Source organism: Tripterygium wilfordii, chromosome 19 (genome assembly GCF_013401445.1).
Source record: "Tripterygium wilfordii isolate XIE 37 chromosome 19, ASM1340144v1, whole genome shotgun sequence".
In the NCBI taxonomy this organism is placed as follows: domain Eukaryota; kingdom Viridiplantae; phylum Streptophyta; class Magnoliopsida; order Celastrales; family Celastraceae; genus Tripterygium; species Tripterygium wilfordii.
In genome coordinates, this window is record NC_052250.1 from 1,811,195 (window position 1) to 1,827,224 (window position 16,030).

The 16,030-nt window shown below is 38.1% G+C and overlaps 3 protein-coding genes and 1 non-coding gene across 4 annotated transcripts; 2 read left to right on the forward strand and 2 right to left on the reverse strand.

Moving 5' to 3' along the window:
• Positions 1–642: 642 nt before the first annotated feature.
• LOC119984955 (serine carboxypeptidase-like 45) lies at positions 643–2,923 on the reverse strand. Its single transcript, XM_038829083.1, has 8 exons — positions 2,645–2,923; positions 2,447–2,548; positions 2,245–2,340; positions 1,989–2,152; positions 1,619–1,912; positions 1,392–1,516; positions 1,176–1,268; positions 643–1,086 (listed from the first exon to the last, which is right to left on the reverse strand). The coding sequence occupies exons 1-8, from the start codon at positions 2,889–2,891 to the stop codon at positions 819–821; spliced, it is 1,389 nt and encodes a 462-aa protein (XP_038685011.1). The 5' UTR covers positions 2,892–2,923; the 3' UTR covers positions 643–818.
• Positions 2,924–9,851: 6,928 nt separating this feature from the next.
• Positions 9,852–12,135, reverse strand: LOC119984953 (serine carboxypeptidase-like 45). Its single transcript, XM_038829080.1, has 8 exons — positions 11,836–12,135; positions 11,639–11,740; positions 11,439–11,534; positions 11,185–11,348; positions 10,810–11,103; positions 10,583–10,707; positions 10,367–10,459; positions 9,852–10,273 (listed from the first exon to the last, which is right to left on the reverse strand). The coding sequence occupies exons 1-8, from the start codon at positions 12,080–12,082 to the stop codon at positions 10,006–10,008; spliced, it is 1,389 nt and encodes a 462-aa protein (XP_038685008.1). The 5' UTR covers positions 12,083–12,135; the 3' UTR covers positions 9,852–10,005.
• A 1,966-nt stretch (positions 12,136–14,101) lies between these two features.
• On the forward strand, positions 14,102–14,174 carry TRNAF-GAA. The gene has a single exon. It is a non-coding gene; the product is annotated as a tRNA-Phe (tRNA).
• A 403-nt stretch (positions 14,175–14,577) lies between these two features.
• Positions 14,578–15,953, forward strand: LOC119985664 (chlorophyll a-b binding protein 13, chloroplastic). Its single transcript, XM_038829971.1, has 3 exons — positions 14,578–14,805; positions 14,969–15,130; positions 15,289–15,953. Exons 1-3 carry the CDS (start codon positions 14,677–14,679, stop codon positions 15,796–15,798), a joined length of 801 nt encoding a protein of 266 aa, XP_038685899.1. The 5' UTR covers positions 14,578–14,676; the 3' UTR covers positions 15,799–15,953.
• The last annotated feature ends 77 nt before the right edge of the window (positions 15,954–16,030 follow it).

Sequence of the window (16,030 nt, forward strand, 5' to 3'; positions counted from 1 at the left end):
ATTGGGAGCCAATCCAACCGGGGTGCGAGACCTCGATCTCATAATTGGGATTTTCTTTATATACGTAAGATAGGAAGTTGGAAGAGCTGCTTTGACGGACTGTATGAAAAAAGCAAGCTCAGATGAATAGAATCATCTCAGTGACTCAATTTTGACTTCCTGTCGATCACTAAGCAAATCCTAGAATTTCTACAGTCAAAAAACACGTTCGGTCCTACAGATAGTACAAAAATGTCTTGAAAATGACTTTTTGTCCATTCCTATGCCTGCATGTGAAAGTCATAGAACTCATGGACTTATATATAGTCACAAGGAAACACTGCACTAACTGTTGATCATCAAAAATAGCACTCACCACTTCATCATACAGCATTGATCAGAGTTTGGAGTTTCACTGTGGATTTAAGCTACCGGTTATGATACTTTGTCCCACATGAGGCCTTCTTGTATGAGAGATACTTAGATTTTTCTTATAACCACGTCGTTTGGAGAATACCAAGCGATGTGGGATCACAAGTCTTGATAGAATTGAGTCGTAAATTTGTAATTGGAGGTCACCGACAATAGTTTGAAGAAATACAATCAAAATAATTGTTCAAGACTCAGATGTTAAAAGCTCTGCTCTTTTATTCACTCATATATGACCACAACCACATTACACATTTTTATTTTTACATATACAACGTAACCCATAATTACTTGGAATGGCAAATGCTTTTACATTCTCAATGGATGCCAATACATACAGAATACTTCAAAACGGTAGGACGGACTGAATCACATAATATTTATACAAATAAACATGCGTTAATAATCAGTCACTTTGTCGGTGGTGGTCGCCCGGCAAGGTATGCCTCAATCAGTGTAAAGGATCTTGCTGGTTGATTATAGGGAGCTTGGTGATTTCCTCCTCTGATAGTAGCAAAGGTTAGCCTACCATCAGCATAAGATTGAGTCCATCCAGCGACTTGTCTTCCCTCAAACCAAGTTCGATAAGGAGTAGTTACATTCAGTTTCAATTCCTTTGCTATTTCATTTAGCAGAGTTCTAGTGCCAAAGAATGGTACAACTGCATCTTGATCTCCACTGTCATCATATGTCTTTAAAGTTACATCACTTTTCCCGCTAAAATGATCAAATTGGATAGAAGATACATATATATGTATATATGTTACCTGTAAACAAGGACCCTATGGCCAGACACAATCAAGGAGCTCAAGATACCACGCATTGGTGTCTCAAGGTCTCTGTAATCATATGTCATGACTCTGGAAACAACAGCATAAAACAAAATACAAGAGTGAAGAAGACCATGAATTTTAAAAGAAAATGAAACAATCAATTGAATGTTTTCTGAGGACTCCAATTAAAAGAAAATGACCATGCATTACTCGCTGCATAGTTCCCAAGAGTTGACTCCAACAAGTTTTGCATGAAGAGCTTTCTTCACATCTTCCCTGTTCAAGTACTTGGTTGTAGTGTTGTCTGCACAGACGTCTATGTATGTTCCAAATTTCTATAAGCAAGAGAAAACATGAGTGAGTTTGGGGTAGAAGAGAAACTTAAAATTAGTGTACAGAACAAAACGTAAGCTGTTGACAAATAGTATTGGCCTTGCCTGAGGATTTATAGAACTTTCTGTCTGCGACTGTGATGTATCAGATGATAAACAGATATCACCAGTGACATCATTTAGATTAGTAGAAGCACCAACTTGTTCGAGAGAAAGGATACTAGTAGTATTACACGCACTAGAAATATTGCCTGTAATCAATGACTCCCTTAAGTTCTGAGAACTGTTACAAACAGTCAGGCGAAGATGGTAAACATTGTCTGAAATCAATCCATGAGACCAGTAGAACTCATCCCGTGCATTCGCGTCAGTATTGAAGTCCAGAAGAGGACTACCGAGCTGAATCAAATGATAATTATTTTCATAAGCTCAATGAATCTCATTTTAAAAATTTAAAGGTAAAAAAAAAACTCACAGCTATCCCTTTCAGTTTATAAGAAGGTTTCTTCTCAACAACAAGGTTCGCAAGTTGTGTGACATAGTGACCTCCATAGCTCATTCCACCAATGTAGAAATCATGTTCCTTGTACTTGTTGAATATGGTAAACCAGCCGTTCAGGAATTCAAGAGAGTCTTGGGCTTCAGAAAGAAAAAAAAAAAGTAGGATCCAACGACAGTTTTATATCAAAAGGATATAGCTAAATCAATGTGCATAATGGATGTATACCAACCAGTCATGTGGTCATTCACCAAGGTGTAGTAAGACTTGTTGGTTGAATAAGAGAAGCCAACTCCAGCTGGTGCTTCGAGGTACAACACATTTGCCACTGCAAATCAAACAAATTATACACCACACTATTGATTCACTTCGTTGATAGAAAGAAACTGGACAAATAAAAATGGCTGTTTGTTCGGGAAGAGAGAGTGTGGAACCTTTATTCCAGCTATACTCATTCTTGATCAGAATATCTCCCTTTGGCCTAAAGGGTCCATGCTCAATAAATAATCCATAACCAATAGCTGAACAACCAGGACCTTGAACAGGAAAACAAATAGATACTTCAAAACCCACATAGCATTGAATGATTTACACAATCTTGCAAAAACCCTAATAAATTATATAAAGTTCACCTCCATTAAGCCAAAGAACAAGTGGCCTTGATTCGGGCTGAGTTTCTGCTTCAACAAAATAGAAGTAAAGAGCCCTCGTTTTTGCATTATCCACGTAGACATAGCCGGCATACTGTTGAAACGTGAAATAGGGTTGCCCTGGCAACCTCTCAATCTTGAAATCCTCTGTTGGGTCCCCTGAAACAAAGCATGTGTGAATGAAAAATGAGTAGATTATCAGAGCAATCATGCATTTATGAATCTGCATCACTGCACGTTGTTTATGTACGCATTTGAAAGGTAGGGAATGAAGCAGTACAGGGTACGTATTTATAGTGAATTGGAATGGCGAGTTCGAATCACCAAATGCAAGCTCATAAGGCGTGTGACTTGATTGACGGTTTTGCCTGAGAATAGACTTGTGGAAATAATTGATCAATCAGTTCCAAAGTCTCAATCCAAGAAAATAAAATATATGAGAAAATTTGACTATGGTCATAGAAAAGTAGCAGAATCCAGAGTCTTACGTGTCTAACTTGGACTACTAATCCAAACTTTACATCAAATACTGCTGGCGAAAGAGAAAGTAGGATTAAATAGGATGACCAGGTCAATCAAGCCTCCCCGAGACAAAGCAAATTAGGGGTTTTTAAAATCGAATTTAGGGATTCTGAATTGTGGAATTTAATTGTGTGTTTCACATATGGGCTTAAATATTGGGCTTAGAAGAGTTTCTTACTGGGTTTGTAGGTTGAGCAAGATTAATCAGGCCTCGTTTATCAGGCCTATTGCTGTGAAACTTTGCTTTGCTTCACTGCTTTGGAAGATCGGAGACGGATTCAGAGGTGGCGAAGACGGCTAGGGAGTCACTGGATCTGGCTCTCGCTCATCATTGCACTATGCGGCCTTGGGCTCAACCCGGAGGCACTAGCCGCCGTGGTCAAGGAACTCCGCTCACAATCACCGTCTCCCTCTCGCCTCCTGCTCCGTCTTCATCTTCTGGATTGATGTCCTGCTTCAACAACGTAGAAACAGATTTATCTGTTTCTGGAAGTATTCACATTGATATTCCTGCATATTGTTGGAACGTACATTTGGTTTGCCCTGGCGAGTTCTCAATTTCTAAAATCACTCATTTGGGACTTGTGAAACAGAAACATGACTGCATGAAAATTGCTCAGATTATTGTCAAACTCATCCATGGATGAGTATTGAGTAGTCTGAGTCTTTGTGATTAAGAAAGCCAGTGCCCAGAGGAGTCTTTGTTGAATTCTAAGTTGGGTTCACAAAAAAGAAGAGATCTTTCTGATGGTCTGTGATTGAAGAATCAAACTGGGTTTCTTGGGTTGATTTTATTTGTTGTTTGTTCTTTTCGGGTTTAGTGGTTTCTGGGTAGGATCTCTGTTTTGTTGTTGAACTCGTACAAGCAATTGAAATAAAATTTGTGTTATTTTATTTTTTTCAAAAAAATTATTCAATTTGTGAGTTTATCTGCTATTTGATTATTGAATTGGTTTGTTTAATCTGTTATGACTCTCAGTTGGGTGTTGAAAATCATTCAATCTGTTATGTTAGATTCTTTCTTTGTCGTAGTCATTACTCATTAGGGTAAGTTTGACATGGTGTCCGAGGTTAGCGAAGGAGGGTTTTTTGGGAGATTTTTTTAATTAGAACGCATCCGACTTCAATTTTCATTCACTCCCAAATCATATAATGCATATATACACCTAATTTATCCCGAAACAGTTTTATCAAACACGAACTAATAGTCTAATAGGTTAGATAACTAAACAGTAAAGCCCTGTTAAGAACGCTTTGGCCTTGAAGGACACTTCAACCATAAAGACTTGTAAAATTTTTCAAGTCCAAAATAGGACCGAAGTGTCCCACCTAGGTTAGTTTGGCCCTGTAAAGTCAGTCTGCCTAAAAGACTTGTAAAAATTTTAAAATCCAAAATAGGACTGAAATGTCCCACCTAGGCTAGTTTGGCCCGGTAAGGTCGGTCTGCCCAAAAAGACTTGTAAAAATTTTCGAGTCCAAAATTAGACCAAAGTGTCCCACCTAGGCCAGCTCGGCCAAAATAGGTCGGTTCGGCTAAATAGGTCCGTCGGCCCAAAAACTCACAAGTCCAACGAGAGGACCAAGTGGTCCCACTAGGTCAATTCGGCCAACTAGGTCAACTCGGCCAACTAGGCCAGTTTCTGCCTAAACTCTTGAGAAAAATTTGTAAGTCCAAATCAAATGACCAAAGAGGTCCTATTAGGTCAGTTCGGCCCTCCAGGTGAGTTCTGTCCTCCATGTGCTCATAACAGAGAAGTATGAAGGAAGGGAAAAGACGGAGCTAGAGAAGCTCTTCCCTCTTCATAAAGTCTCCTCAGAACAAATGACTTGATTAAAACACACAAGTCCCAAAAGAATGGCCAAGGAGACACGCAAAGGAAAGTAACCAAGCTAGGTCATCCCAGTTGAAGGCACATCGTCACTTAGACAAAAAATAAAAATAAAAAATAGCGTGAAAAGGCTTGTTAAAATAGAGAGTGAAAGGTCGTGAATCTCAATCTACATTGAGATAAATACAGGCTAAAATTACCCTCTCATCAATTCGCCAAAATATGTCTTGATGAGAGTGTAGGGGGCATATGATAATACCAAAATAACCCCACCAATAAAAGTTGGACATGTGTCATATAAGTGATAGCTATGTCAAGACCAGTCAGTAGCCGAAGTTCCTACTTCAGTATGCTATTTTGGTATGACCAAGAAGAGGCCGAACTACAGGATTGAGGCACTACTTCGGTCGTTCACCGAAGTAAGGAGTCAGGACCACGTGATAGGAAGGTCATGACCGACCTTTCTAGTACACTCCTTCCAACCAAGGTAGTTCGTCCCATCTGACCTAGGTAGTAAGGTTCGACCATACCTTACTAAGGGTAGATCTACTAATGAAGAGTCCGAACAGGACACTAATTCTCGAGCAAAGTCCTACTCCCCTTTGGAGAGGGATACAGAGGGAATTTTCTCTCTAAAAAACCCTCTAGCAAATCAATGAGAGAGAGTCTGACTCCTACTACAATTCAAACTGCTCAGGCACATATAAAAGGGGGACCTTCACTCTCAAGTAGGGATTCTAACTCCTGCACTCAAATTTACTTATTGAGCAAGAGGCAGAGCTCCGAAGAGCAAGTCATCCTCCCAACTTTAGTATCGTACTGACTTGAACATCGGAGAGGTCCCCCCGAGCACACCCTCGGGGCCCTACCAAAGCTTACGTTTGCTTCATGTGCAGAAAGGAAGGCAGTCGATCAGGAAGGAATGACTTGGTCTGACTAACTGACTCATCCAGTAGGGTCGGTCCTATTTTTGACGTCATCAGAGTAGATCTAGGCTTGGATGTGTTGAAAATCTTGACTTCATGGCCAACTATTTCATATAATTTGTGATCTATGGTGACGTCATTGAAGATGGCGAGACTCTCTACATTTTTTGATGGAGTGACTATCGTATAAAAACTTCAAAAAACACGTCATTCTGATTGGCATGTAGTGTTATAAAGGGAAATATTTTCATCCCAATGTTATATTGGGACATATTTACTGTCATAGTGTTAGTTTGGAAAAAAACTAAGAATTATATGAATATCTTTCTCATCAATCATCTTAAGCCACAGCCATTTTTGATTTCCAGTCAATCACTAAGAAAATCCTAGAATTTCTACAGCTACCAAACGCGTTTTGTCCTACAGATAGTGCAGAACAGGGGCGGATGAACATTAATCTCACTTGGGGCCTGGGCTCCCAATGAAAATTTGATATAATATTGGGTTGTAGTATACCTTTTGACCAGGCCCCCAATAAATTTCTTTTAGGCCCCCAATCCCAATTTAAAAAAGCAAGCCCTCTAACCCATGAGTGGCTACTTGGCCCAATTTCTATTAGCACTTAACATCCCATTGGCAGCGTTTTTAATGGCCCATGACCCGTCATTGATCTTTCCATCTCAATTTATTAGGGTTTCTTTCTTAGAAAAAGTTGTTTAGAAATATTACTAATGATGTTGTTATAGAGCGTTTTCAGAAAATGAAAATTCATAGAGAATAATTATGATAAATAAATATGTAATATTTTATTGTTTGAAGTTATTGGTAGTTATTTTCTTCGTGTCATAGAAAGAACCTCAAAAAAAAAATTCGGGAGCGCTACCCCCAAGCCCTTGTTACTTATTTGTGCCCCTAGTGATTTTGAATCTTGGATCCGCCACTGGTGCAGAATAGTCTTGAAAAATGACTTTTTGTCCATTCCTCTGCCTGCATGTGATGTGTGGGTCACGGATTATAGAGATGAATATAGAATGAATTTGGAGTTTCTTTTAAATAGTTTCTCATAATCTAGATCTTAAAATGGTGCTATGGATTGTTTCACCCTGAGAAACTAATGGAACTCGTGGACATATATATAGTCACAAGGAAACACTGCACTAACTGTTGATCATCAGAAATAGCACTCACCACTTCATCATACAACATTGATCAGTTTGGAGTTTCACTATGGATACATCGAACCCGTGCGAATTTGTTCTTCTAAGCTGCCGCTTATGATACTTAGTCCCAAAAAAGGCCTTCTTGTATGAGAGATGTTTAGGTTTTTCTTATAACCACATCGCTTGGAGAATACCAAACGATGTGGGATTACAAGTCTTGACAGAATTGAGTTGTAAATTTGTAATCAGAGGTCACCTGCAATAGTTTGAAGAATGAAGAAATACGTACAATCAAAACAATTGTTCAAGATTAAAAGCTCTGCTCTTTTATTCAGTCATATACGACCACAACCACATTACACATTATACATCACACATTTCTATTTTTACATATACAACGTAACCTATAATTATTTGGAATGGCAAATGCTTTTACATTCTCAGTTGATGTGCTAATTATATACATATAATTGTACATCCTTTTACATGAAATCTTGCATTGTTTAGAGTCGTTTTGAGATTAATTCTGCCTAAAGAGTTGTTATTTGCACATTTCGGGTGTCGAGGCACTTATTGAAGAAAAGGAGCTGGATCGGATCTTAAAGGACCAAATTTGGAGACAGAGAAGAAGTCTGATTGATCAGAGTATATTCCGATCGATCGAACCACTTTGATGATGGAAAAGCAGATATAGGGATGGCAATTTCTCCCCGACCCGCCTCAATCAGACCCAACCCGCGCGGATTTTCCCCGATCCGAGGCTTGTGTGGGGCGGGGACCGGGCAAAAAATCTCAACCCGCTACGGGGCGGGGCGGGGCTGGTATGCCTCCCAACCTGCCCCAACCCTATCCCCCGCCCCGCTATAGATATTCATATATATATATATATATAACGTAATATAAAAAAAAATATTTATTTGTCTAAACATATTTTAATTTGATATTATTATTAAAATTAAAGTAACACCTAAACCCTAAGTCCCTAAACATAATATTATCATACTCTTAATTATATTGAATAAATGTTGATAAAAGCTTACCCTAAACCCTAAGCTAAATATGACTCTCTAGTCTCTATTCCTAAGTCAATTGAATTGATTTTCATAAAAATATAATATAGGACCCTAAATCTTAAGTTGAATATGACCATATACTCCTAAATCCTAATCTCTAAAACCCTAAAGGCCCTAACCCTAAACCCCAAATCCCTAAAGACCCTAAACCCCTAAACCCTAAACCCTAAAACCCTAAAGCCCTAAAGACCCTAAACCCCTAATCCCTAAAGGCCCTAAACCCTAAAGGCCTTGAACCCTAAACCCTAAACCTAAGCACTAAACCCTAAAGCCATAATATGATCATCTACTCATAAATGTTGATAAAATCTGAAGACCCTAAGATTTTATAAAATAAAGTATAAAATTAAACAATTTAAAAAACTATAGAAGTGTAAATATAAAATTTAAAATAAATACCCATTAAGTAAAACTAAAATTATTTAATTGTGTTAAAAATATAATAGGTGGTATGTAAAGATAATAATTTAATTAGTTGACAAATGTATCATGAAAGTAGCTTTGGTTTGTTGGTTAGCTCCTCACTCTTCCATTTAGAAGTCTCAGGTTCAAATCTTAGGATGTGTAATTTAATTTTGCAATTTTCAAAGATGTTGAATAAGGGTGGGGCGGAGTGCGGGGCCGGGGCGGGGCAACCATGATCCTCCCCCGCTCTGCCGCGCCCCATTGCCATCCCTAAGCAGATAGCAAATCCGATCGATCGGCCCAAATTACGATTGATCGACGGGACTTAATTCGTGATTCTAAAAATTCTCGAATGCCCGAAAATATCCCAAATTCATGTGGGTCCAGTTCAAAACGACATAAACTTGCTAGAAAAATGACTCTGGGGTTTTTGGGATTATAAGAGGGTAGATTTTTTAGGGTTTGGGGGGACACAACTTTTGGGGTTTTTGGGATTATAAGAGGGTAGATTTTTTAGGGTTTGGGGGGACACAACTTTTGGGGAACAAACAAGGGTTTTGGAAATCTCTCTACAGCAGCTATTGGGGCTTAAGCAGGGTGATCCAGGGGTTTCTCTTTATTTCTTCCTTGTTCTTGTATTTAATGACTGCTATTTTGGATCTTGATTTGTATTCCTTGGTTATGAGAAACAAATTCTCTAACTAGGGGTCCTAATGGAACCCCTCTTTAAAGATCTTTAAAGATTGAATGAAATTGGTTTATTGTTCTTGAATCTCTCTCCTTATTGTTGATTCTCTGTGGATGTGTTTATTGCTTTCAAATGCTTGATCACCATTTGGATGATTTTTTGCCTTGGTTGAGACCAGAAGGATATGCCTAGGGTTGCAAGAATCCATAGAGAACATAGGTTGCATGAACCATAAGAATATAGGTTTATGACTTATGTAATCGTTAAATGATTTCCACTACTCTTACCGGGTTTTTGATATATTGATCCGAGTGTTAGAAATAAAATTAGATTGAGAATTGAGAATTAATGGATTAGTGAATTTCAATTGGATATGAGGAGGTGAAATTAGGAACCCTAGTGTTTGACTCTCTTGAAAACACACTTCTTTGTTTGTTTGCTTGGTTGCTTAATTAAATTGCCAATTAGTTAGTAATTTCTTAATTACTTGTTTCAGCATTAGATAAAACACATCCAAACAATTCATCTTTCCATTTTAGTGTGATAATTACTTGGATTGTTACTGAATTGAATTTGCCAATACATCCTCGTGAGAACGATATTTTATTCACTCTTTATTACTGATACGATTTGTGCGCTTGCGAATATTTCACATAAGATGCCAATACATATAGAATACTTCAAAACAGTAGGACTGAATCACATAATATTTATTGAAATAAACATGCATCAATAATCAGTCACTGTGTCGGTGGTGGTCTCCCAGCAAGGTATGCCTCAATCAGTGTAAAGGATCTTGCTGGTTGATTATAGGGAGCTTGGTGATCTCCTCCTCTGATAGTAGCAAAGGTTAGCCTACCATCAGCATAAGATTGAGTCCATCCAGCGACTTGTCTTCCCTCGAACCAAGTTCGATAAGGAGTAGTTACATTCAGTTTTAATTCCTTTGCTATTTCATTTAGCAGAGTTCGAGTGCCAAAGAATGGTACAACTGCATCTTGATCTCCACTGTCATCATATGTCTTTGAAGTTACATCACTTTTCCAGCTCAAAATGATCAAATTAGATAAAGATATATATATATATATATATATATGTTACCTGTAAACAATGACCCTATGGCCAGACTCAATCAAGGAGCTCAAGATACCACGCATTGGTATCTCAAAGTCTCTGTAATCATATCTCAAGACTCTGGAAACAACAGCATAAAACAAAATACAAGAGTGAGGATGACCATGCATTTTAAAAGAAAATGAAACAATCAGCTGAATGTTTTCTGAGGACTCCAATTAAAAGAAAATGACCATGCATTACCCGCTGCATAGTTCCCAAGAGTTGACTCCAACAAGTTTTGCATGAAGAGCTTTCTTCACATCTTCCCTGTTCAAGTACTTGGTTGTAGTGTTGTCCGCACAGACGTCTACGTATGTTCCAAATTTCTATAAGCAAGAGAAAACATGAGTGAGTTTGGGGTAGAAGAGAAACTTAAAATTAGTGTACAAAACAAAACGTAAGCTGTTGACAAATAGTATTGGCCTTGCCTGAGGATTTATAGAACTGTCTGTCTGCGACTGTGATGTACCAGATGATAAACAGATATCACCAGTGACATCACCTAGATTAGTAGAAGCACCAACTTGTTCGAGAGAAAGGATACTAGTAGTATTACACGCATTAGAAATATTGCCTGTAATCATCGACTCCCTGAAGTTCTGAGAACTGTTACAAACAGTCAGGCGAAGATGGTAAACATTGTCTGAAATCAATCCATGAGACCAGTAGAACTCATCCCGTGCATTCAAGTCAGTATTGAAGTCCAGAAGAGGACTACCGAGCTGAATCAAATGATAATTGTTTTCATAAGCTCAATGAATCTCATTTTAAAAATTTAAAGGTAAAAAAAAAAAAAAACTCACAGCTATCCCCTTCAGTTTATAAGAAGGTTTCTTCTCAACAACAAGGTTCGCAAGTTGTGTGACAAAGTGACCTCCATAGCTCACTCCACCAATGTAGAAATCATGTTCCTTGTACTTGTTGAATATGGTAAACCAGCCGTTCAGGAATTCAAGAGAGTCTTGGGCTTCAGAAAGAAACAAAAGTATGATCCAACGACAGTTTTATATCAAAAAGACATAGCTAAAATCAATGTGCATAATGCATGTATACCAACCAGTCATCTGATCATTAACCAAGGTGTAGTAAGACTTGTTGGTTGAATAAGAGAAGCCAACTCCAGCTGGTGCGTCCAGGTACAAAACATTTGCCACTGCAAATCAAACAAATTACACCACACTATTGATTCACTTCGTTGATAGAAAGAAACATGACAAATAAGAATAGCTGTTTGTTCGGAAAGAGAAAGTGTGGAACCTTTATTCCAGCTATACTCATTCTTGATCAGAATATCTCCCTTTGGCCTAAAGGGGCCATGCTCAATAAATACTCCATAACCAACAGCTGAACAACCAGGACCTTGAACAGGAAACAAATAGATACTTCAAAACCCACATAGCATTGAATGATTTACACAATCTTGCAAAAACCCTAATAAATTATTTAAAGTTCACCCCCATTAAGCCAAAGAACAAGTGGCCTTGATTCGGGCTGAGTTTCTGCTTCAACAAAATAGAAGTAAAGAGCCCTCGTTTTTGCATTATCCACGTAGACATAGCCGGCATACTGTTGAAACGTGAAATAGGGTTGCCCTGGCAACCTCTCAATCTTGAAATCCTCTGTTGGGTCCCCTGAAACAAAGCATGTGTGAATGAAAAATGAGTAGATTATCAGAGCAATCATGCATTTACGAATCTGCATCACTGCACGTTGTTTATGTACGCATTTGAAAGGTAGGCAATGAAGCAGGACACGGTACTTATTTATAGTGAAATGGAATGGCGAGTTCGAATCACCAAATGCAAGCTCAAAAGGCGTGATACTTGATTGATGGTTGACTGAGAACAGACTTGTGGAAATAATTGATCAATCGGTTCCAAAATTTCAATCCAAGAAAATAAAATATATGAGAAAATTTGACTATGGTGATAGAAAAGTAGCAGAATCCACAGACTTGCGTGTCTAACTTGGACTACTAATCCAAACTTTACATCAAACACTGCTGGAGAAAGAGAAAGTAGGACTAAAGAGAATGACCAGGTCAATCAAAGCCGCACGAGACAAAGCAAATTAGGGGCTTTTAAAATCGAATTTAGGAATTCTGAATTGTGGAATTTAATTGTGTGTTTGACATATGGGCTTAACTATTGGGCTTAGAAGAGTTTCTTACTGGGTTTGTAGGTTGAGCAAGATTAGCAAGATTAATCGGGCCTCGTTTATCAGGCCTATTGCTGTGAAACTTTGCTTCACTGTTTTGGAAGATCGGAGACGGATTCAGAGGCGGCGAAGACGGCTAGGGAGTCACTGGAGTCTGGCTCTCGCTCATCATTGCACTATGCGACCTTGGGCTCAACACGGAGGCACTAGCCGCCGCGGTCAAGGAACTCCGCTCACAATCACCGTCTCCCTCGCCTCCTGCTCCGTCTTCATCTTCTGGATTGATGCCCTGCTTCAACAACGTAGAAACAGATTGCTCTGTTTCTGGAAGTATTCACATTGATATTCCTGCATATTGTTGGAATGTACATTTGGTTTGCCCTGACGAGCTCTCAATTTTTAAAATCACTCATTTGGGACTTCTGAAACAAAAACATGATTGCATGAAAATTGCTCAGATTATCGTCAAACTCATCCATGAGTATTGAGTAGTGTGAGTCTTTGTGATTAAGAGAGCCAGTGCCAACAGGAGTCTTTGGTGAATTCTAAGTTGGGCTCGAAAAAGAGGAGATCTTCCTGAGAATCATACTGGGAATCTACATAGTACCTAATTTATCCTGAACTAAGAGCATTCACATTGATTGCTCTAAAACTTGATCTGTATGTAAAACATGGCGTCAAAACAACAAATTTGAAGCAAATCACTCCACATTGGTATGTGTAGAGCATCTGATAAATTACGATCGCCTGAGAGATTCACATTGGATGCAATAACTATGACGCAACTTTTGTCCAATCTGAACCCAATAAACAATAAAATAATAAGAAGAAAATGGGCGGACTTAATTGACTTTGGATTTTTTATGCTCTCTTGACAAACCATTGAATGACACGTGGATATGACATACTTTGTTATCATTTATCTGTAATAATGGACACAGATTGATTATTTTTAATTGTATGTTTATTAATATATTATATTAATATCTTTTAGTTTTTTAAGTATTAATTATTTTTCTAAAAATAAATATAAAATAACCAAATACTAATAAAAAAAGAAGAAATTAATATTTTAATAAAAATTAGAAACTCACACATAGAAAGTAAATTTTAACTCGAAATCATTAATTCATAAAGTCATACTAATAATATATAAATTAGAAACTTACACACATATGAAAAATTTATTAAGCAAATAAACAAATTGAACAAAAACATTACTAAGCATTGCTATGAATGTTCCACAAATGCTCCACAAGCATTGCTATAAATATTTTAATTTATTAATTATTATCTTTTACTATTGTATTTTTATTTTTATTAATATTAATTAATTTGTCTAAAATTTTAAAAACTGTAATATATATAAGGAATAATAAAATAAGAAGAAACTAATATTTTAATGTTATAGAGATTTGGAATAGAGATACTGATGCAGTTGTTATTGAATAGAGAATCTGTAAACTGTTAAAAAGTGATATTTTGTAGATTAAATAGAGAGATATCAATGGGAATGCTCTAATAGGTTAGATAAAAAAAACAGTAAAACCTTGTCATCAAATTGCGGGGATAGCTCAGTTGGGAGAGCGTCAGATTGAAGATCTGAAGGTCACGTGTTCGATCCACGTTCACCGCAAACATTATATATATTCTTTTGTCGGTTTAAATGACGTCAATTTTTTTACAATTCCAAGTATGAAATATGTGCATCACAATTCACAAGAAGTTTTTTTTTTTTGTTTTTTTTTTTGAGTTTAAACAACGTCATTTTGGGTGAATTTTACAATCTTTTAAGTGTCCAGATATGAAATACGTGCATCACAATCCACAACAAGATTTTCCCAGAAAATAAAGGAACGCAATCATAATATCATATAGCGTTGTCAAGATAACATGTGGATAGAAGGATATGAGTTGGCGATACTTGAAAATCCTTTGCAGGCATGTGATTGGCTGTTCAGAGCCTCTTATCCTGCAATCTAGACCACCCATCTTTAGATTCTCCTTTCTTCCACAAAATATATGCTCTTCACTCTCTCTACACCAGACTGCCTATTAATAAAATTTCTCCTCTTTGATAGCTCAATCTAAGCTTCAAGTGAAATAACTGAAGAGGGGAAAAAGCTTGTTTGAGACGAATGGCATCAATGCTAAGTGCTAGCACCAGCACTGTCCTCAGGACAACCCCATTTCTTGGACAGGGCGGGACCTCATTTGCCAACCCTCTTAGAGATGTTGTCTCTATGGGCACTCCAAAGTACACCATGGTACTCTCTCTCACATCTCTATTTCCTATTTTGAATAATTAGGGACATAATTTCTGTGGGTTTGACCTTATGTATGTGAATTGTGTCTGTGAATGGATTTGTATTGGCTGCTGTTGAATAATTAGAGGATATATTTCTTGTTGGTTTTGTGTGGAATGTGTAGGGGAATGACTTATGGTATGGACCAGACAGAGTGAAGTACTTAGGACCATTTTCAGCTCAAACTCCTTCATACTTGACTGGAGAGTTCCCTGGTGACTATGGATGGGATACTGCTGGTTTATCTGCTGACCCAGAGGCTTTTGCCAAGAACAGAGCCCTTGAGGTTAGTTCCAAATCATATCAATTAGCTTTGATGGGATGATAAGCTCCATATTTTGCTTAATATACAAGCTTGTTAAGAATAACCCATCTAAGGATTTCTGAAATTTATACCATCACACATGTAAAAGAACAGCTGACAAAGATTTTGTGCCTATTTAGGTGATCCATGGGCGATGGGCTATGCTTGGAGCACTAGGCTGCATTACCCCAGAAGTACTTGAAAAATGGGTTAGTGTGGATTTCAAAGAGCCAGTGTGGTTCAAAGCTGGAGCTCAAATCTTCTCTGAAGGTGGCCTGGACTACTTAGGCAATCCCAACCTTGTTCATGCTCAAAGCATCTTGGCAGTTCTGGGATTCCAAGTTGTTCTCATGGGACTTGTTGAGGGATTCCGCATCAACGGCCTCCCTGGCGTCGGAGAGGGTAACGACCTCTACCCTGGAGGCCAGTACTTCGACCCTCTCGGCCTAGCCGACGATCCTGTTACGTTTGCTGAGCTCAAGGTGAAGGAAATCAAGAATGGCAGGCTAGCTATGTTCTCCATGTTTGGTTTCTTTGTTCAAGCTATTGTCACTGGAAAAGGTCCCCTGGAAAACCTCTTGGACCATCTTGACAACCCTGTTGCTAACAATGCTTGGGTCTATGCCACCAAGTTTGTACCTGGATCATAAACTACTTCTCTAGGCTATTTATTTGTGGATTGTGTGAATGTACCAAGACTGGAAAGCTTCCATGGATTGTTACTTACAGCTTCTGTACCTGTAGAACTGTGCATCATTTAGAACGAATGCAAATGTTGGCTCAATGCCAGCCTTTGATCAAAAAACACAATTGAAGTGGTGATTCTCTTTGAAGGTTTAGTGCGAAGGTTAACTGTTTGAATATGCTGCACTGGGCTTCAGC